We start from the raw sequence: 23,755 nt of genomic DNA, 5'->3' as shown, positions 1-23,755 counted from the left end.
AATTACCATGATGGACTGTCATTTTAACTTGCTACTATAATTGTTCACCGTCATGAACTAGAATAATAACGCATGAATGATTACACATGTTATACAAACTAAACAATGATAGTAAAGACACTGGAATTTTTTTAGAAACTTAAAGAATTAGTACATAGGAAGGAGACAGTAATAATTGAACAAGAAAAAACCATGGTAATACTTAGTCAAGAGCTAAGATACCCCTTTTTCTTTGTTCTCATATTTTAAAAAATTTACTCATGCACTCAAGGGCTAAAACTCCAAATCTCACCCACCACACCTTGGAGGATGGATATACTACTTGGGCCAAGGCAAATGTTTATTATGATAAAACCCTAAATAAAGCTTAATTTTATGGTGGTGTCCAAGTCACAATTTCAGTGCAAAAAGTGTGTGTATGTTTGTGTCTAATAACAAGCGTATTAGTATTTACCTTAATTTTATAGGTCTGCATGCCTAAGAGCATTTACATTGGGAATGACATATGTCATATGTAGGGAAAATTTAACATAAAAGCTCAAAACCCCCCACACATCCGGACTTGTAAAAGCTAACTATTGCAAAAAAATTTGCAATAGTACTACAGTGCAATTTTAAAGGTAGAATCACACTATAGCTCAATTCTTAAAAAAAAAAAAAAAAAAAAAAAAAAAAAAAAAAAAAAAAAAAAAACCTAATGTTTTATTCACTTACTTTATCAATTCCTCTCTCTCTCTCACCGGGTTTTTGGGTTTTGGGTTTTTGTTTTTATTTGGCTTTCGGAATATATTATTTTATTGTATAGAAATATTATTTTAATGCATTGTATTGTAAAATAACAATTAAGATGCTGAAAGTATTGTAAAATGGTATGGTATAATTGATAAAGTAACTTTTTGAGATGGTAAAATAAGATGTAATAGAATTTTGGGACGCGAATGCTCTAATAGAAGCACAAAGCTGTTATCGCTATTAATTTCTTATAATCCACATTACTTAGTGGTACATATCCTATTGTAAGAGAGAACTCACCCAGTGTACTATATCTCTCTTTTATATAAATGCGAGTCTCATTTTGTGAAACCCACATCCGATGCATTGAATCATTTAACATAAGAGAGAGGCTTTCAATTTTAAAATGTAATAAGTTGAAATGGAACACTGTAGAGGCTCCTATATTCAGCAGGGGATGGTGAATAATGATATAACTTGCACGATTAGAAAAATTGACCTTTTCTCAAAAAAAAGAAAAAAAAAGAAAATTGACCTATAAGAATGACATTGAAAGTTTCTAGCAATTTAATTGAATACACCTCCAAAAGTAAGAGAATCAATCTGATAAATGCTTGACATATTTTACTTCTAGTTTTCTAATTCTTAACACTATTGAGTTGAATAATGGATTGAGTTCCAGTTGAACTTCCTACATAGTCAAGCTGGTATTGTGTTGAAAATATTAACCTAGTACACATTTAGCACTGGTTGAGTTAGACTACCACATTTTTATTCCCAACTGACCTGAGCAGTTGCTTGCAAGGTTCTGAACATACGAACAAAAAAGTCCGCATTTATTATCAGTCCAAAATGAATCAAAACCACTTGGAAACATTTAGAAATTTGTGATGCAGTTCCAGTTAAGTAAAGATAAGAATTTCATGACCCTTACGAGTTTCAAATAGTTTTCCTTTACAAAATCAAAGTAACTCTCAATAGCTAAGCAAAGATAAGAATTTCATGACCCTTACAAATTTCAAATAGTTTTCCTTTACAAGATCGAAGTAACTTCCAATTGCACATATTTTCCAACTGAGAGAGTTGAGTTCTTGTACAACTAGAAAAAAAAATAAAAAGGAAATAGAAAAGGAAAAAACCGAATAGTATAATACTAAAGATGGTATGAAAACCATCATTACAGTGCTTTACATGGAAGCATCAAGCTTGTAGAATAACCATATCATACAAAACATACAGCTGCAGACGCAATTATAATTTCAAAAAAAGAGGCCAACATACCGTGAAACATCTTCAGCATGGACTAGACAAATTTGCAAAATTTTACGATTCAATCACCCAGAAGACAAAGAGGCTGTCTCATACTAAGCTCTGCTTTGAGTGTGGGGAATTGTTCCAAATCATGAGAAGCACCTAAAATTTTCTGCATTGAACAAACATAGCTTGTGTTATACAGGTCAATTCCCAAAGCACCAACCATGCAAAACAGGTTTACAAAAGTGAAACAGATTCCGTTCAAGCACTCTTTATCACATCAGGGCATTTGCCACCAATTTGGCTTTTCAAAGAAAGACAGCACTATTACTATGACTTTCGATGAAAAATTATCCAGAAACTCATCCAATTCCTAAAACAAACCATTACGCCAACCTTGGGACAGCTAAAAAAGAAAGCCCAACAATGGCACAAAACACCATTTTCAGGAACAATAGCTAATGAAAAATACAAACTAATCAACTTTATTTGCCCCAAACATTGGAGTTCCAATCCCCAAACTCGAAGGCCATCACATCAGCGGAAGCCCACTAGAGTCCAATGGTCACCCCCATCAGGTGGCACCTTGTATGATATCATGCCTCTGTAAATGTCCCAATAATTCTATTGCTCCCTAGAAGAGTCCTAGGAACTAGGTGAGATAGGAAACCAGTCAAAGGAGTGATATAATCTAGCCAAGTGTCAATCTGAACTCATTCATGCTAAGTGTCGCTCCTTTACCTAATGAGCAACTTCCATTCTGATTAGGAAACCTTTTAGATGTGGGCATTATCAAAGGAACGCGCAGCCAGTTAAGTGCCAAAAGTGGACACAAAAGACATGACTAGCCAGGTGAAAGTAGCAAAAAGAACCAATTTTAGACCCCATAAGACGTACCAAATTAACAGCTTGCACAAATTTGGGGAACCAATTTGCATTTTGGCCTTTTAGATTTATGGATATGGGTTGTAGCCAGCCATTTGTTTATATTAAGGTCTCCTATGTTATCAGGCTTTCTATTGGTAAGTTTTTAGATACTTAGGGGGTATCTGGTACATGTACTTAAAAACATGTGTTTTGTTGTTTGAAAATATGTGTGGAAATATATGTGGGTGAAAAAGTGTGTGGAAATACATGTAATGTTGTTTAAAAATTGAAAACATGTGTTTGAGTTGCCACACCAAACAGGGATTTGGGCTTAGTAGTCAAAGGCCATGGAGCCAAATGTAGGGTTAGAAATACTTAAAGGTTTTTTATATTGATATAATGCTTTTGATTGAATAGTGAATAAGCTATACAAGAATTTTGCAACTATGCTCTTGAGGTTTGTGTTATGAAAACTCTCTGATGCTTAAGAAAATTAGGTATGATGCCTAGCCTTGTTTTCTTTTCTTCATAATTATCAGCACCTCATCTAGCCTTCAAACATTACAATCCGACCTTGATCTCTCACTGTCAGAGCCTTAAAATCCATAAAATAAAAAACCTAGCGCAAAGCACCTTTAGCCTCCAAACACAAAACTAGATCTGCTACAACTCCTGATTTACCATTGACAGTCCTGAATCAGATATGCTATTCTTCCATTTCTCACCTATTTTAAGCTCCAAAACATATACATCTTGTTATTCCACAATTAAACCATACCTACACATTATTTTCCTGCTTTTTCCACCAAAATCCCTAATCCAAAAATCCCCAATTCCCCTCAAACACCTACTGCCAAACAAAATCCTGCAACTTAAAGTTCTGTTTCCAGCCACTCTTTGCCTTCAAGATTCACCCTTTCCAAACCCCAATCAGTTGTTATGACCAGTACATCCAACCCCTTAAATCGTCCCTCACGTGCAACCACTGAAACCCTTCAAGAAACTGGCCAAAGGACATTTGCTGTGGTCCTACTTAGTTTGGTATTAGAACCCCTTGTCCTACATAAAGAAGGCCATACATCCCAAGTACTTCAAATCAGTTGTTATGACCAGTGCTGATTTCCAAACCCAAATTAGTTGTTATGACCAGTACATCCAACCCCTTAAATCATCCCTTACGTGCAACCACTGAAACCCTTCAAGAAACTGGCCAAAGGACATTTGCTGTGGTCCTACTCTGTTTGGTATTAGAGCCCCTTGTCCTAAAACAAGAAGGCCATACATCCCAAGTACTTCAGATCAGATACACATATCTTGTTCCTTTCCTAAGTGGTTTAGGCAACAAATTTTTGATACTTCTTATAATACACAAGGCATGCCAGTGTGTTATAGGGCACAAGTGCGTTACCAATGTTAGTAATCACCTCAAAAGAAATTAGCATTAACCAAATCATTACACAAAAAAAACAATCTGCAATCCAGATAGATAACTCTAATTGTAGGCCACCTGAGTTCCTAACACTAGAATAGTAAAAATTATACTTGGAAAATAATTATTAAAAAAAAAAGGCTATCAAGACCGTTGTATATTTGTAGCAATGAAAAATATGAAAAGGGGTTAAAGAAATAATTTACCAGTGCAGCAAGATGTGCATCTTGTAAAATATTCCCATCTATTTCCAATCGGGCAATGGGGAACTCTGGAAGATGACCTGACTGTTTCTTACCAAGCAAATCACCAGGTCCACGTAAAAGGAGGTCCACATTTGCCAAGTAAAAACCATCTGACGATTTCCCTAGAACCTTCAACCGGTTTAGGCCACTGGTGGTAGATGCTAACAATATACACTTAGACTTTCTCTCTCCACGTCCAACTCGTCCTCTAAGTTGATGAAGCTGAGCTATACCGAACCTTTCAGCATTCATGACAACCATCATAGATGCGTCTGGAACATCAACACCAATCTCAATTACTTGTGTGGAAAGTAGTATACGTGTTTCTCCAGATCTGAACCGTCTCAATGCTTCCTCTTTCTCATCACTCTTCATTTTTCCATGTAACAACCCACAGCTGTATCCCTGAAACCTATGAGATATAACTTCAAGATCTGCAGACGCAGCACGAAGCTGGGGCAGCTGTTCAGATGGTTCAATGACTGGATACACAAGATACACTTTCCCTTCTACTTCTAATTCATCCAGCATCATCTGTTACAAGCAAAACAAAGTAATTAAGAAAACATTACTGCTACTTTAGCATCCATTGATGACCGGCCTTTATTTGAGAACAATGAACCTTTAAAATCCTACAGATGTATATGCAGAAATTTCCCCGCCAAAAGGAAAAAAAAAAAAAGCATATATGCAAGCACACATTTTAGCCTTGTGCCTGTGTCCCATGTCTAGACTTTCCAGAAATGTGATCAACAGCTCATACCCATCTCTCTCTCTCAAATTTCTCACAGTCTTGTGAATTATACTTGTCCCAGCAATTAGTATACCAGAATTAACTTTAATGTCCTATGCTGATGCCTCTTTGACTCTCCTTATTCAACTCTTCTTTATCTCTCAGTTTCATAAAACCTTATACTCCTTTTTACATAATTTATGCTCCATACAAAAACAATTTAATGACAAAAGACTAATAACAAATTGTTGATTGCAGATGAGCACTTGGTGATGTGAGCATCTTATGATTGGTTTAACTTTAACCCATGCTAGTTTAGGGTAGAACTAGGTGAGTTTCTTCCAAGCCTTTTGACAGTAAAAAGCGAAGTGAGAATGAGAGAGGGAAGTAAACAAGTCTCATATATATGAGGGGGATTTTTCAATATAAACAATATTAAACAAAAAGGAAATAAAATGGTTCATAACAATGAGAAAACTGAATCCCATTTACATATTCTTCTTGTCACATCCTGCAGAATCCTTTTTTTGATAAGTAAAAATAATACAAATAAGTGAGTGCTGTAGACTGTAGTTTGTTGGTTGGTCCCGGCGAGGCCCAAACTCGTGACCTTCAGCTCATAAGACCAACACTCTAACCAACTGAGCTTCCTTTTAAAAACAAAAGATGGCAGCAAGTCTTTTACTTCTGAAAGGGATACATTTTTGTTTGAACTAAAAGCAGATATTCTTACTTATATTCCTTAAATGAGAACATTTCGAAGTCCAATACAAAGAATTTCTTGTTTGCATTGATGGCTTTAATTTGTTTCAAATATTAAATAATCATGCCTTAACTTGAGAACCACAAAAGATAAGAAATGATTTTGTACTTTAGATCATTCATGGCAAGAAAGACCATTACCTTGTACACATTCTCAAAGCCATCGTCATTTCCTTCGATAATGAAAGTTTCAACTGGTATTCTTCCAGGAGGTAGGTCAGTTATCTGTTAAAAATAAACCAACAAATTGCGGTTAGCAAAAGACAAAATGTTTAACAAACAAATTGTAAAAACTCAGGATCAAATAGCTAAATGTGCAGCCAATTTTTTTAAAATATGAATTACAAAAGACTTTCCAGTACCTTGATGGATTTTTATTGGTCAGTTTACAAACACACCTAGTGAGTTTTGAACTCATGACCTTCCCCTCCACCTTTCTTAGGTGGGGAGGAGGTGTCATTTGAGCTAGAGCTCAATGGCCACATCTTGATGTAAGTTTTAATTCCAGAAAACATCAAAATCAAATTGATCTACTATGCAGGCATCCCTCTATATCATAAATATCAGGATATACAACGCCCCTCCTAAATGCCTCCTAAAAAGAAGAGGCTCAAGACCATCCCACTCACCCTTTTCCAATTAAATGCTCCTCAATCACCAAGTGCTTATTAATATAACCAAAAGCTATGCAGCCTAATACACGATATACATTTTATAACATCAAAACAACCAAAAATTATTTTGGGGGGGATTTTTGGAGGAGTGGGACATAAAAAGAATTTGAAAAGATATATGCTGAAAAATTGTTCAAATTACACATAAAAGATTCAGGAAGATCATAACAAGATATGGATTATGCCAATCAAAAAAAAAAAGACATGGGATCATGGAAAACACAAACTGTAACTTAAGATGGCCAACAATACATACTTGTGTCAGGGACATATCCCCATATAAAGCCAGAGCAAGTGTCCTAGGGATAGGAGTGGCTGACATGGCAAGAACATGGGGTGCCATATATTCATCACCTTTTGAGGGCCCATCTAAGTTATTAGCTCCCATTCTTGAACTTTCAGAGTTATAATATAACTGCAGGGAGTAGCTGTCTCAATCAACTCAACTTAGAGAATGAATTGCAGAACAGATTGGAGCCATAAGTTTCAATAGCTACAGCATCAATGCTAGAAAAGAAAAAAAAAAATACAAACTAAAAATTATTTCAGCAGATGGAAATGCTAGAAACAGCTAAAGCATGCATTAGAAATGTGCATATAATGTTGATTAGGCAAAACATAAAAGCTTATCCAATCTTATATTCTAGGGAAATAAAAGAGTGGCAGCTTTTCCACTTGGACTAATAGCCACAATCAGGGTTTACAAAATAATCTTATTGATTGAGATTCTGGATGCTGAGGTCTTTATCAACAAAGTTTTTGAAATGTTAGTATCGGTATTACTACTTTTATTATTCTTATTATTATTCTTATTCTTATTATTATTATTATTATTATTATTATTATTATTATTATTATTACTTTTATATTGGTAAGCTACACATGCAACCCATGGATCTTGAACCAAAGACCTTACTCTCCATCCCATTATTAAGGGAGGAGGAAGTGCCATTTGGGTTATAGCTCATTGGTCCTATACCCCTTATTTATGGGAGCAATAAATGCCATATGGTTGGAAGACTATTTATCTTCTGTGAACAATATGACAAATGCTTATAGAACATAAAGGTATAGATGAAAATAATATCAATGAGAACACAACCATTTCAAGGATATTTTCAACGCTTCATGAAGATGTAAAAATTATTAACAAAATGTAGAGATATTCTACATTCAACAGTACTTCAATGCCACTAAGAACATGTAAAATCAACAAATGTATTTCTTTATGAGCAAATGATTACAGAAGTCTCACTCTCTCAATCAACTCCCCCAAAGATTATATGCCCTTCAACAAATGTACCAGACACATTTCTTAAGGACATTAAAATAAAATAAAAACGACTCCAGGGCCAGCCTGAACCTCTTCTGGCCACCACTCCCACTTACCTAAGCCACCAACCTCCACCAAAATCAGCTCATAAATTATTTACTAAGTGCCTTTTTTACTTAGTATAGCAACCTCCACTTATCTACAAGCAAAGTAGCCCATTGCATGTCCTATTATGTGATTATAAGTACCAATTATTTTCAGAAAGGTTATCCCCAGCCAGCTACTATTAGGAAGAATCTCACAGTTTCTTTTCCTTATTGATAATTTCCTCCTCTAAAATTTCAGGCCCCCACCGCCAAGCAAATATTTGAATTAGCAGGTAGAATGACAAAGAGCACGAAAGCTACAACAAAGCGGAGCTTTTATTGCAATGAACTCCTTCTGGCAAAAGATTAAGAGGACAGAGTAAAGATTTTATTTTATTTTTTTTTTTTTTTTTTTTGTATTTTGAGAAATAGTGGTCGGAAACACACACACACACACACAAAAACTAAGCTACTAACTGAGACTTGAAAGATGGAAAATCTATAATGTTAGTACAATACCTAAGATATTAATCACTTTTGTATAGGACATATTAAAGTGGTATCATAAAAAATTATACAGCAAACTACACGTGCACTATTATCTGTTGGAAATATCCATAATTTTAGTAGTATGGCAAAGACATCAGCCACTTTTGCATAATGATAGCTTAAGGGTGGAGTACTGCCCCACAATCAGACAATGAAAATTAAGATAAAAAAATTGGACTGGACAATGTTCTGGCACGTGTAAAATTAGAACTTAAGTGAGATGTTATGGTGAATAAGTGGATATGCAAAGAAAGATAGGGTTCCAAATGAGGAAATTCACTTAAAGATAGAGGTAGCTCCAGTTGATAAAAAAATGAGTCGCTTGAGATAGTTTGGTCATGTGCAAATAAGAGCAAAAGATAGGATTTAAAATGAGAAAATTCACTTAAAGATGAGGTAGCTCTTGTTAACATCTCACAACTTAATAAGGAGCAATTTGATTCAAGTCGAGGGAACCACCTTACTGTTAAACCTTCCTCTCTGGATCACACCAAAGCGATGTTGTTCATCCACCACTGCAATGCGTAAAGCAGAGAACTCCACTTTTTCAGCTATTAGACTGTGGGTACCAATGACCAATGAGATATTTCCAGTTTGAAGACCCTGCCAACCCATAGTTTTAATTATAGGAATCTCAAAAGATTTTTATTTTATACATAAAAGAAAGGGTAACACAAAAGAGCTATATGAGAAATGCATGCCTCACGAATCATCCGTGATTGTTTTGATGGGGTAGAGCCAGTGAGCAGCGCTACTGAAGGTTTACATTCTACCTCCTCCATTTTCTCGAGTAGATTAAGCAAGTGTTCATAATGCTGGATAGCAAGCAACTCAGATGGAACCATGAAAGCTCCCTACACAGAAGATAAAGTATTCCTAATGATAGTTAACTATCACAGATTAGAACAAATATAAAACAATTGAAAACCATATAATTTGTAAAAAGTAATCAATATAAAAATACAACAAATAAAATCTCTTTTTTTTTTTTTACAAGTAATAACAAAATAAAATCTTTACAGTGACTAACCTGATATCCAGAGCCAATAACTTCCATGCATGCCAAAAAAGCTACCACAGTTTTCCCACATCCAACGTCACCCTGAAAGAAGTATCACAACTTACTATCAGATGAGAACCCTTTCAGCTTTTTACGGTCTCAGTTGCATGTGTCATGCAGGTCACAGAAAAATCTATCTCAACTCAATGCTAATAATATCTTTTCATAAAGAACTAGAAGAGGGAGTTTTTTTTTTTTTTTTTTTTAATAATTTTAAAAGGCAGTAATTTGCAGACCTAGCTTGCAAAAGCTTGCAGGGCTACTAGGAAATCAGCAGTTAATGAAGAAGGGAAACAGACAAGTTATTATCCAAGTCAATAAAAAAATTGCCCGTAAGTCAGCATGCTTGATACAAAGGCACCATCTTGAACCCACGGCCTCAACCTCCAACCATTTATTATGGGAGAAGAAAGTGCTAGTTGATATATAGCTCATTGGCAACTAAAGGAAGATTACTAGATGAAAGAACATAATCCAAGTTGAAATAAAGTAACAGGAAAGCGGAGGATTTGCAACATACATCACTGACTCTTTCGTATAGCTTTACATAAAACAAGAAGACAAAAATCCTTGCTTAATATTTTATCCAAATGGATACCACCAACTCATCATTGGTCCTGACATGGAAAGAATGTATTGATATATATTGTAACCAAACAAATTCCAGTGACATAAGGGAGAAGGTTCTTAAGTAAGTCAATTTTCAAGATCGACACATCAAAACTACAAGAACAGCATTTGTACATCTTTAAAGTAGCACATGAGCCTAAAAACAATTACAAATGAGATGCAGATATATTGATAATGAAAGAGCAGCAATATTGAATGCAAAACCTGCAACAGCCGGTTCATAGGGATTGGCCGCTTTAGATCCCAAATAATTTCTGAAACAGCATTTAACTGACTAGAAGTAAGTGAATACGGAAGAGCCTTCAAAAACTTCTTGGTGAGACTGGACCATTCTTCCATATAAACAGAATTTAATTCAGGTTTTCTATACCTATCCAGCAAGCCATCTTTCTCTATTTTTGTACCAAGACCTTCAAGCATTTGGTATAAGCGTCCCAACTGACCAAGAGCGATGGTTTGGTTAGTCTGAGTTTTACATGTGACCAACACTTACCAGCAAAGCATAATCACTACCAGCATCAATAATTCCAAAGGGGAATTCAGATATGAATCCATAAACAACATGATTCAGTATGAAACTATCAAGTAACTAGTGACCCGCAAAATAGTTGCAAGCAGCTATTAGGTAATAAGCTCCATGATACAAGAACAACATTCTCATTTGAAATTAGAAGTTTTCATTCAAAAAATCATAAACAACATGATTCATTATGACACTATCAAGTAACTAGTGACCTGCACTAGTTGCAAGCAGCTATTAGGCAATGAGCCCCATAAAAAAGGACAGCATTCTCATTTGAAATTAGAAGTTCTCACTGAAAAAAATAATATTCCTTTCTGAAAAGAATAAAATTTGTTGCAACAACAGCACAAGTACGAAAACAAATATTTAATTTCCAGAAGTTTTAGCCGTAAAGGAACACCAGTGCATTACAGAAGCACAAGAATAAGCTCATAATGATGAGTCATGTGCATTGTGCATGCAATACCATTGAACAGTTTGAGGGTGTCAAAATTGAATACGGAGGCTCTACAGAAAGAACAACAATTGAGATAACAAGAAAAATATTTGAATAACTGATTGATGAAAGATATGGCATCAGATTTATAAATTAAAATAAGAGAGAGAGATGAATGTGTACCCAACCACAAATAGATAAGAAACTAGCTTCATAAAGAGAGCAATGGCCAATAAGAAGATATTACATTATCACCTTAACAGTAGGAGGAAAAATCTACAATAATTAGCAATAAATTTTGAACAAAGAGCAATATATTGTGAATAAAGGTCACCTGCAAATAAAAGAACTCATCAAATATAAGCCTTTTGCGTGCCAAATCAGCCTCATTTATATTCTTCGGTTGGTGAATCCCAATATATGCCTGCATTGTTTAAAAAAGGATATTATTTCCTCTCCGCTGAACATATGCAACTGAGAACAAATTAAAGTCAATGTTAACATAGGATGATTTGGAGTTAGAATCCATGGCCAATCAATCCTTTTTTTTCATTTGGGGACCTGTATGGCATGTTAGAGCTCCTCATGTAACTTTTTTTTTTATATGGACTATAGATTACCAATTATCCCAAAAGTTTAAGTTGTTAGGAAATGATGATTTTAACTCGGAATGAATTTAATCCTTTAACCATTATTCTCACTCCCCTTGACATGTGGGCCCAAACTCCCCCTTAATATGCGGGGCCCAACATGTGGGATTTTTTAACTCTAACTATCTAAAAGACAGGGTTCAAAGTCAAATTGAGGACCACTTGCTTTGAAACCATGATAAATTATCGATTGTCTCAAAGGTTAAGTTGTTAGGAAAACTCAGGATAATTTTGAATCATTTAACCCTAATTCTAACAACAATTAAATTAAGATTTTAACAACAGATAATTTGAGGAAAAGAGGTATCATTATTACGGATTGGTGTAGTATGTGTAAGTTTGATGGGGAGACCATAGGGGTATCATTATCACCTATTTTTACACAGTGACATAGCTAGAGAGCTATTGGATTTTATATTGTGCCTAAAGGAATGAGTTAGGTGATGCCTAGGGTGTCCCTTTGTCACATCCTGCATACTTGGGCTTTGCAAATTTTATCGATAAATCTTATTTCTTTCTTATCAAAAAATTAAAACTCCAATTCTTTGAGTGCATTAATCATAAATATACAAGGACTCCTTGTACTAGCAACATTAGGATTCCTAATTTGACTAGTAAAGTAAAACCAACTAGGTAATAAAAGACTAAAAGAGTCTTGTAGGTCAGTGGCATTGATTGGTCTCCTTTATGAGGAGAACTAGGGTTGGAACTTGGAATCCCCCTCCCCCACTTGTTGTAACAATTTAATTATTATAATATAAGACTAACTTAGACTCTAATGAAATAATCCTAATATACTTAAAATATCCTAAAATATTCTACACTCAACTAAATTCCCAAACTACCCTTAATGCTAGGATGCATGGACATTTTATTTAGGGTGTCGTACCTGTATTGTATCCGTGTTGTAATGGTATCCTATTTGTTGTATCAAGTTATAATTTTTCAAAAATTGCTATTGTCGCCATATCATACTCGTACCCATACCTGTGTCCATGCATCCTAGCCTTAATGTGCAGAAGTTTCAAAAATTACAATTCTACCCTGAATACAAAACTAACCATAAGTTGTAAATAAAACCCAAATTAAAAACCGTTTAACCATATAATACTTACAACTAGAGCTTAAAACCATAAAATTTTTGTTACAAATGAACTTCACACATTTTTTTCCATGGTTGTATCAATTTAGCCACAACTTACCATGTTAATTTCAGAATTAAAAGCGGATGAAGAAAAAACATTTTCAATTGTGTAATTAAAGCAGTGAATGACCACGATATCGCTTATGAATAAACAAGTATGCATTATGAAACAACTGGAAGTATAGACTTACATCATGAAGGGTTAACAGTTTGAAGTCCTGAGTAATATCTTTAGGAATAGGATCAATATTGACAGGCAAGGCTTGTAAAGCTCTGGAAAAAATCAAAATAATCATTTTATATATCAAGGGAAAGAGTGTTTACAGACAGATAATCAACCAATTCTATACTCGAAGGAAATAATAAAAAACAAACAAAACAATAACAATGATAAAACTTAGCTCCCAATGATAAACCACGAATGTCATTACAGCTAAATCACCAAATTGAGGTCAACCCCTAGCCCTTTAGGTCAAAAGAATAGAGTATGTCTCAAGAAAAAAGGGGCGGGGACAGGGTGGACACCTAGACATTTAACCAATATTACAACTCAAAGGAGGTTATTCCTTCTTCAAAGGCCTAGAAAGGTTCCTCATATTTACCTAAAACTTCGATCACTTTCAGGTGAACAAATGTACATCCAATATTGAAAGGTTCAAGAAATCATTTACCAACTCTTGAAATGAAACTTATCAGTTCTCAGTACATTAAAAAAGAATCAACCTATTATAAAAATAAAAAATAAAAAATAAAGGGAAAGATGTACACCATCACACTAAACAATTTTGCTTCATACAACTCAGTTATCTAATATAAGAGTGTCTTATCCACACCCGTAATCATAAAAAGAGCTGACTTTTCATTTCCAGACACAGCACACAAAACAGTTACTTTTCAATGCAGAAACAAATTCATTGGACTAAGATAGCTTCCCACAAGGAATTTTACAAAAGAATAGATATAACAAGAAAAGGAAAGTTAAAGGGAAATTTTAATCATAAGCAACTACTGGAAATTGTGCATGAAAGGATCAAACACAGCAAGCAATAAGGTAAGAGACTTTGAAGTGTTAGTTTCAATGACTAATTAAGCATCTGAGTAAAGGGGGAAATATTAGATCCAAGGTTACCCTGCCAAAGGGTGTAGCAATGATCAATAACTACATTTAAAACTATTAAAAGGTAGGAGGAACCAACCTTGCAATAGTGTCTCTTAGAAAAATTGGATTTATGCCTCCTTTTGAGGGGTATATGGGATATGGCCTCCCTTTTGCCTGAAAAGACGAATCTTGTTCTTCTTGTATCACATCAATATTGTATTCTCTCATTTCAAAATGACCTTCAGAACGCATAGACCTCACCTATACTAAAAGGCGACATTTAAGTACAAGGCTTACATATACTAAAACAAACTATAATGGAATGCTCATAGATGAGAAAATAAATCTTGGCATGTAGATTGTAAATAGAAACTATTCTTTATTTCATCAAGACAAAGTCTAACCCCCTACTGTCATTATCTGGTCCATCACACCAACAGATGTGCTAATTAATCAAACCGCAAATAAATTAACTACAAGTAGAGCAAATCATACTTGAGCTACAAATTTAAGAAAAAAGATGAGAAACTAAACTAAACTAAATTTTGAAACCAGAATTGATTAGGCTGGAAAATCCCAAAGAGCCCCCACTACAAATTTGAACTAATGGTACTACTAGCCTGACACTCTGGACAATCAAACCTGTGGGATTTGTTTGAAGCATTCTAAGTTTTGGAAATTGACCATGTAGGTCAAGCTTTCTATATGCACATCCATTTCTCACAACTTTCAGGGATTACCTTCATTTTTTGGATTGGTACACAACTTTCTGTTTTGATAAATAAGTAAATTTTATTAATTAAAAGATAAAAGACACCACACAGTATATGGGATATATAATATATGTGAATCAATGAATGAGAAAAGTACAACTATCAATAAAATTCAACAAGCTAGAGCCAGAATGACCACCCAAAGTAGTCATCCATCCAAACAGATTATGTAAAAACATGAGCTTCACATCCACCATAGAATGTTCCAAGCCTTAGGATGTTCGGCTATTCCGCTCCTTCCACATGATACAAAGAGGGGTGGCATTCCAAATATCCCTTATGCCGTACCTAGCAAACTGCCCTTTCCAACGCATCAATATATTAGGCATAACCCACTGCACCCCAAACAAACAAAGAAAAAAGGACCATAGCTCTCTAGCTATTTGACAATGCAGCAATAAGTATCAACAGAGCCCCCATCTTGTTTACACAAATACAACCAATTCATAATTAGAACTCCCCATCTTCATAAATTATCAATAGTAAGAATATTCCCCAAGGCTGCAATCCAAGCAAAGAAAGCCACTTTGGTAGGCACTTTAACTTTCCAAATACTCTTTCCGACAAGACATGACCATCTGCCAATGCCACCTTGATGCTCCTCAAAAATAACAATAATGCATGAATTTTTTTTTTTTTTTTATACAGGTAAGATAAAGTTTCATTAAAAAAAGACTACTTCATGGAAAAGAACATGAGGTCGCCAAAAACATACAGTAAAGACTCAAAACTATGTACAAGAACAAAGGGAATATATAAATTGAGAATCGCTAGATGTGAGTCCCCAAGCCCAAGACCAATCAAATAAAGACCCTGTAAATGACGCAAGAAGCTGCTCCCCTGAGCTCTCCACATCCTCAAAAGTGCGCCTATTCCTCTCCCTCCAGATACACCACATCATTTTCCCTATGATTCCTGGTTTTTAATTAGAGCTTAGCTTCAACACTAAGAGAGAACATGCATCAATACCTCTTAGGGTATGTTTGGTTGGGGGAAAACTTGAACGATGGAAGAAGGGAATAAAGTTTTCCCTTGCTTGGTGGGGTGGAAATGAAGAAGGCTGGAGAGGCAGTTAAATGGAGTTTTTCACCTACGCACACCAAAAACCATCCCCCAAATTAGGCAAAAAACTTGGGGAGAAAAGCATGCATGAAAAAAAGTTTCGATTTCATGCCTTTAGTCCCCATTTAATTCAGTGTAAAACATGTTCTTGAAATGTATTTAGAATTTTTGGGCATTTGATCCAGCTGAAAATGTTGGTCCAGCCGAAAACAATTTTGGTTTGACCAGGAAAAAAGGCGTGGGGTGTAAAACAATTTCTCCCAAGACATCACGACCCCCCTCTCCCCCCAAAAAAAATCTGTCACAAGTTGCAACACCCAGAGACCCACCTAACAACCCTTGCTCCTCTCCCACACAACAACTTCCGCTACCACGTTTCCAGATCTGCTTCTCTGTCTCCTTCATTCTGCTTGTCCCAATTTTGCAATCAATCTTTTTCTTTTTCTTTTTCTATTATTAATTTCTACATGTTTTTTAATGATACTCTTTTTTAATGATACTCTGATTGTAATATTTTCAATTTGACTCAAAATTTTTGGCATAGAAAGCATTGAGGTAATAATTTTATTAGAACAATTTATTATATGCTGACATCAGTTTAATCTATTGTTGGTTGGTATTGTTATTAGAATTTTTTTAATTAGTGGTATTGTTATTGTTATTTTCTTAACACCAACTATATAATTGCTTTTACAATCACCCACCATCGAGGAAAATAACTTTCCTAATACAACTAAACAAATTGTTTATTATATTATTGGCTAAGGAGGGGGAGGGGGAGGGGGAGGTAAGACCTATCCCAAGTGCCAAGAAGGCAACCTTGAAAAAGATATGCCCACTAACCCCACAGAGCTAGGTACTGCCCCACTGAAATGTGTAGCAGTATTCAAAACCAAGCATTGAGCAATGAGAATGACAGTTTAAGTAGATCAAAATAATTAACAGCAGTTATATTCATTCTTAAAACAATGTACAATGTCTCACACAAAGCATTTAGATCAAATATTGAAGATTTATTAGAATGTTTTCCTTTCCTCAAGGTATGACTCTTACTACAGAACTATAAAACAGAAATTGATAACAAGACCAATCAAAACACATCAAAGAACAACAAAAGCAACTCAACAACTGAGTATCTCAAGACTCTCACCTTACCACTAACGCAAACAATCTCTCCCTCTTTATGCTTCGCTTCAATACTTTTAAGAAAAGGCTGAAAAGTAAAACGACTACCACGAAAAAATTTCTTCAGATGCAAATAAATTGTCTTCTTTTCCTTACTACCAACATCATCAGCTGTATGCTCAGGATTTGATTGATTTTCTGCAATCTCACAGCCTACAACCACCTCAAGAAATGAAAAAGAATAACTAGCTCTTATTCCCCTGCAGAAAGAACGGTAAGTGTTATCCTTATCCTCAAAACAAATAAAACATAAAACATGAAAAATCATCTCGCTATAGGTTCTCTACAGTTACTATTACCAATCCTATAAGAATAAATGCAAATAAAATGGTTGCACTTGCATATCTTGTTGATGTGCTAAAGCTTCAGTACTCAGTTCCATAAGACCATATTACAAGAATTTAGTACACAACATATTATGTTAAAAAAATCTTCTCTTTTGAATAAAAATTTTCAGTTATTTATTAAAAATAACATTTTTCAGTTACTTATCAATATATATATATGTGTGTGTGTGTGTGTGTGTGTAAAAAGATCAAACAGTAAAATAAATAAATAATGGAATGAAAAATAGGTCAATGTTGATGTGGAGATAAAAGAGTTGTTTTACATGAAAAAAAGACTCAATTGCATACAAGTGGACAATTTGGACTGTAGAGAAAAGGTTGGGCTTCTAAAGGATTCATCGGATCAAACTTGCCTCTCTTTGGAATCACTTTGTTTTCATGGTGCAATGGCAAGTTCCCTCTGCCCAAGTGATATGGTGCAGGTTTGAGTTCTGGAATTAGCCTCTCAAAAAATTATGGGCAAGACTGCCAACGAACCACCTCTCCCAGGCCTCAGAACCGAGAACCTTGTGCACTAGGTATGCTAAAACCCACAATTTCATTTTCTATTTTAAAGAATCAAATATTATCCCAAAAAATAAAAAGGAAATTAATACTTCACTATAATATGCTAAAATGCATTTAAAAAGACAGTTTTAACTTTTAATGACCGATTCCATAAATCCAAAAAACAGGTGTTAAATTACTGATTGTCTCAAAAGCTTAAACTATTGGAAAATAGTAAATTTAATCATTTAACCACTTAATTCTAAGACTCCCCTCACGTGTGGGCTCAAACTACATTTTAATAGGAGAGGCCCAACGCATGGGATTTTAAATGGGAAGTAAAGTGGAGGAGACAGGGATTAAACTTAGGACCTTTTGCTCTAATTCTATGTTAAATTACCGATTAATCCAAAAACTTAAGACATAGGAAAATGGAAAATTTAATCATTTAACCACTTAATTCTAACAAGAACAGTATACCAGATATAAAGACACATCAAATCATAGTAAATGTGAATGTTAAAACTAGTCATAGAACACAACCAAAATAGGGCACGCATACAACAATGATAAAAAAAAAAAAAGGCTGAATATAACAATGAGAAAACTAAATATGCTGGTTTTATAAAACTTATATAACTGATTGGTAAATCTTTTAGACACTAAATTCTACTCACTGTCCCTTAGAGTCAACTAGCCAAATCTTTTTTCTTTGTCTTTTTTAGATGTTATCACTTTTTATGAGTATAGCTTCTATTACGTCATTTAGAATACATACCACTATCCATTGATCTCATACACCCATATTATATATCATCACTTAATACATCATAATATTATGCTCTCCCTTCTACAAGCAATTAGAACTCTTACAATGGCCTCATCACATCAGCTGTTGTTTTCTGAAATATCATTTTTTTTCTGATATATCTTGGCATTGCTTTCACTAGGAGCCATGAGCAACTTTTACAATTTATCTCACATGGAGTAGATCAAAAAAATTTGTTGGCACCTTGCATCACCCCCATGCCAAGGCAGGTGGCACCTGGAGTGCCTATGATAACACTAACTAAAATATCTCTCAGATGTAGCTGAAAAAGGTCACCAATTGAACACTTTGAAAGAAAAAGAAATACTTCACCAAAAGAGAAATTACATCCAAGATATACAATTCAATTTTTTGGGGGGAAAAGGATTAATTACCTTGAAGATAAAATTTTTCCAATGAAAATTAGGTATTGTCCATCATCAATTCCAGTCTGTGCATTCTGTAAATCAGCATAAGTTCGAGGAAAATGATGCAGCAATTTCCGCAACTACATGGAAACCAAAAAAAAAAAAAATATATAGTGTGAGCCCATGCCTACTCGCAAACTATAAAAAACCTAGGTCTTCGCTTTTAGATAGTCTGCAAAAGAGCCCACCGTGTGAAAACCACAGTTATCCAGCTGACCACAGTGCCTCTTACTTAATCCAGGTATGCAATTGATAGAACTGTTAAGAAATGACTCAATGGAGGCAGCATTTACTGGTGATTCAGGCCCCACTTTGTTAGAAGATTCCTCCCCAGAGACTAGATCATCTGATTTTTGTAAAGTTTCTAAAGCCATAGGCGGAGGAGATAAAGGCTTACGAGAGTCCTTTTCTCCTTTTGATGAAGTTGTTACAATCAGACTGCCAGACAGCAAACGCCATGTTTCACTAGAACCCTCTTGAACCCACTCCGCATCAACAAGATTAGGGACAAATCCTTCACAATTTTGGGCAGCTAAAGGATTACTCATCTCAGAGCAATGTGCGGTCTCATTATACAATTCTACCTTAGGAGACCTACCCAAGATGATGGATGGAAACCTTTTACATGCCAAGGAAACATCGACTTCATCCTTTGCATCTTTATGATTCATACCAGTTTGCTTTTTAGCACTTCCATTATCAATTGAATCATGAAGACTATCATAATCCATCATAGCAGATACCTATAACAAAACAAATTGCAGTATATAAAGAGTTAACTTGGAAAAGGCAGTTACGGAATGCCCAAAGCAGAGCAAAAGAACAAACTGGGGCACACTAGGTGAAACAAACGGTCATCACATTCTTTACTAAGCCCATTCTGAAATGCTTTGCAAAAGAGTATAAAGAAATCTTTCAAATGACAACATAACAGACTGGCAAAACTCAAAAAAGCCCACGTATGCATTTGAATAAATTTTCCTCTGCAAGATTCACTATATTTCCATATGGACATTTGTTATTCAATTTCCCCATAAGATGCCTTAGTTGTAGCCTAATAGTGCTTCTCCTCCCCTATGAGGAAGTCTTGGGTTCAATTTGTCCGGGATGTGGATTACATTAACAATCTTAGCGTGCCCATCCATGGTCTTAACACATGTTCCATACTCTGGACTTCTCAGTGAACAATTTACTAGGTATTCTTCATAGATTCAAAACAAACTCAAGTCCAACAATTAGTTGCATGTTACCACTATAAACAAAATGAACACCAGTCCCATTCTTTTTAAAACATCAAAACTACTTCAAATGCACCTGTAAAGTACTGGAATTGGGCACGAACACCAAGAGCTAAACAAAAAACCAGAAAAAATATTAAAGAAATAAAATACATAAAGGGCACAAGTCATAACTGTACATGACATGAAAACCCATTGACAGACACCAGAACAAAACATCATTGCAAATGGTGGGTAGAATAAATTTGCCAAAGACCCTGGCCAACAGCCAAGTCAGGTGGATATGCTCAATAATCAGATGAAATGAGTGATAGCTTAATTATCAGCCATAACCTAGAGAAGCTCACTGGTACAATTCAGGAAAAGCCATTTGTACAAATGTCATCTATATCAGTTTTTGTGAAAACGTATGGAAAGATGAACCTTTGGTTTTCATTTAAATACACAAAGCAATTACATTCTTCATATAAGCATATTTATCATGTAAAATTTCCTTTCTGATGAAAATGCATGATAAAGTAAATTTATAATGTTCAAATAATAGATTGTATCCAATATGTATGCATAAAATCTACCTTTTCAAGATATTTTGATCTATCTGCGATTCTTATTCTTGCTAGTTCCGCCAATAGATGTCCCGCTAATTCATGCTTTTGTCGAGAACATAGTTTTGATATTTTAGAGAGGACAAATTTATTAAACCTGCAACAAGAAAATGCCATTGAAATAATGCCTACAATCTTCCCATGCTTATTGATAATGAAGTACATTACCTCATTTTTCTACCCAAAGCATTCCGGTATCCTCTCTCAGCTTCAAAAACAATTGCGCTTCTCAATCCTTTCCCATAGTAGCACTAGAAAATGAAACTTTTATCTTTAAGTAAATTTAGAAATGTCAAATTTACAATACAAAATTTAGTAAAAAGATAATGAGATTTCAAAATAAGGCCAACATAATCAAGCCACAAAACCCAAGCTTGGTTGAGTTGCATATAGTTGCCTCAAAAGCCCAAATGTAAAATTATGGATACATGATTGAATTCACCATCTCCTAATAGCTCAAGCCTTTGGGAAAATTGGTAATTTATCATGGGATCAAAGCAAGTTGTCTCGAGTTTGAATCTTGTCTCCACTCTATCTCCCATTTAAAAACTTTAAAAACCCACGTTTTGAGTCTCACTAATTGAAGGGGACCCTAGGCCCACACTTGAGAGGCAGTATTAAAATTCTAGTTAAATGATTAAATTCTCCATTTTGTAACAACTTAAACTTTTAGGAGAATTGGTACTTTATCCATTAACAATTGATATGCTTTGGAGTATGAACATTTCTAAGAAACAATAGGAAAAGAACTGAGTAGTGACTACTATGCATTAATTGTGAAGCTAAGAAGCACGGACCCTGACACGGGTACTACATGGTAACACGAGCAATTTCCTAAAAAATTATAACATAGACACGGATATGATACGGATACGACATAAGTACAGCACCCTAAATAAAGTGTCCATGCTTCCTAGTTGTGAAGGAGCAAAGCCAAAAACTTACAAGTATAGAAACAACAACATGAATTCCATGCACATCTCAAAAGACATAACCCAATTAAATTCAATGTAGTTATGCGTTTGAATTTAATTGGTCTTAGAGAGTATAACATTGTTTATGCTTCATTGTTCAAATTTTTTAATTGGGGAACCTCCTAAGGATTTGCGCTAAAAATAAAGCGAGTTTAAGTCATAGCCGATGAAAAGGATAAACAAAAATAGGTGTTAGTGTTTTACCAGGCCACATGATTGCACGATTGATAGTGTGAGTACCATCACTGCATGAACAGGACATGCCTAAATAACATCAACGTTGATTAAACCTGAAAAACAAGATACATAATAGTAACACTCAGTTAATTGACTCAGGTAGTAAATGAATTTCAATTTTCTTGAGCAGAATCACAGAGATTTTTTGAAATTCACAAGTGATAATTTAGCAAAACCCTGATTCTTTCATTGAAATATTGGAGAAAAGGAAATTGCAAAGTACCTTTGATATTTACCCACTGGTTTTTGGAGAAAAAGCTGAGAGAGCGGAGAGTGGAGAGTGAGAGAGTTTGAGAAAGCAAAAGATGATGAACCTCGAGAGGCGGGAGACGTTAAAAAAAATATAGCCCAATAACTTTCCACGTCTCGTCAATGCCCGACTTAAATACTCCAATCTCCGGTCTCCAATTCTTCCTTTGTCCTTTTAAACGAAGTTTTTAATTTAATAATAAAAAATTTAAAAGAAGTTGTAAGGTTTTCAATTAATTTAGTTTTTTTTTTTTTTAAGGAATTAATTAATTTACAAATTTGTACTTATAAGTATTTTACTGTTGATTTGATTAATCAAAATTCATAACTTAGGGTGTTTTTTAATATAACATTTGAGAGTCATGATATTTTAAGAGTCTTCTAACTTAACTGATATTTTATTCAAATTTCCTCTAAAAAAAAAAATGCCTTAGAATAGTGAGTACTTAACTACTCTTTCCAAAAAAAAAAAAAAAATGTAGAAATATCTAAAACTCACTTTTTGTTGTTTGGGACTTAGGAATCTCAATTGAAAAAATATAGGAAGAAAGGAAATTAAAATAAGCTTAGAGATACAATTCGGTCATTTAAACTTTAAAGATGGTATTTGTCCCCACTTGATTGAGTTTGGTAGTGGGTTCCAAGCAAATCACCTAGTATATACAACTGAGCTTGGATTTTACAAGTTAGAAAATACTATGAATTTGTCTCTAATGTTGTGCAAACTATGTACAAACTTTAAAAACCTTTGAATATGTATAATTAACTTAATACGGATGATTAATTGTGAACAATGAAGAGTTTCCTTTCAAAACCCACACTTGAAAGGTCACTTTGGTTGATACAAGTCCTCTAAATTGTTGCCTTGGTTATTAGTAACCATTAAAGACTTAAAATTATCTTTATTCCCTCTTTTTTTTTTTTAATTATGCAAAAAAAAAAAAAAAACACATTCTGCAATCATTTTGCTTAATCAAGAATGACATCACTTTAGCAAGGAGTGCCAATTACACATGGCAAAATGGGCTGGTCAGATTGAGTCAATCAAGTTGCGAGTTAAAAACGGGTTATTTTAAGCGGGTTAAAAATGGGTTCAGATTAGTCGGGTCGGGTTAACCTGTATTTTTCAAATGAATTTTTTTTTTTTTTATAAAGAAAATAACATGTATTTGCCATTTGGAAAGTCATGTAACAAATTACTTGATGTAAAATGAATT

General features: G+C 34.5%; 1 protein-coding gene across 3 annotated transcripts; it reads right to left on the bottom strand.

Moving 5' to 3' along the window:
- Positions 1–1,714: 1,714 nt before the first annotated feature.
- LOC126715302 (ATP-dependent DNA helicase homolog RECG, chloroplastic) lies at positions 1,715–22,676 on the bottom strand. Of its 3 annotated transcripts, XM_050415856.1 has the most exons (19): positions 22,513–22,676; positions 22,257–22,342; positions 21,247–21,329; positions 21,049–21,175; positions 19,424–19,978; positions 19,203–19,315; positions 17,132–17,366; positions 14,244–14,407; positions 13,239–13,320; positions 11,588–11,677; positions 10,665–10,732; positions 10,499–10,568; positions 9,635–9,706; positions 9,306–9,458; positions 9,064–9,207; positions 6,953–7,111; positions 6,164–6,247; positions 4,489–5,061; positions 1,715–2,155 (listed from the first exon to the last, which is right to left on the bottom strand). In XM_050415856.1, exons 2-19 carry the CDS (start codon positions 22,293–22,295, stop codon positions 2,063–2,065), a joined length of 2,904 nt encoding a protein of 967 aa, XP_050271813.1. In that variant the 5' UTR covers positions 22,296–22,342; positions 22,513–22,676; the 3' UTR covers positions 1,715–2,062. The 3 variants fall into 3 exon arrangements, with proteins under 3 accessions (XP_050271813.1, XP_050271805.1, XP_050271822.1); XM_050415848.1 differs by having other exon boundaries at positions 10,499–10,732; XM_050415865.1 differs by lacking the exon at positions 6,953–7,111 and having other exon boundaries at positions 10,499–10,732.
- Positions 22,677–23,755: the final 1,079 nt, after the last annotated feature.

The sequence above is a fragment of the Quercus robur genome, chromosome 1, assembly GCF_932294415.1.
Source record: "Quercus robur chromosome 1, dhQueRobu3.1, whole genome shotgun sequence".
Lineage (NCBI taxonomy): Eukaryota > Viridiplantae > Streptophyta > Magnoliopsida > Fagales > Fagaceae > Quercus > Quercus robur.
The sequence above is the reverse complement of the archived record's forward strand: the minus strand, read 5'-3'. Positions and strand labels throughout refer to the sequence as shown.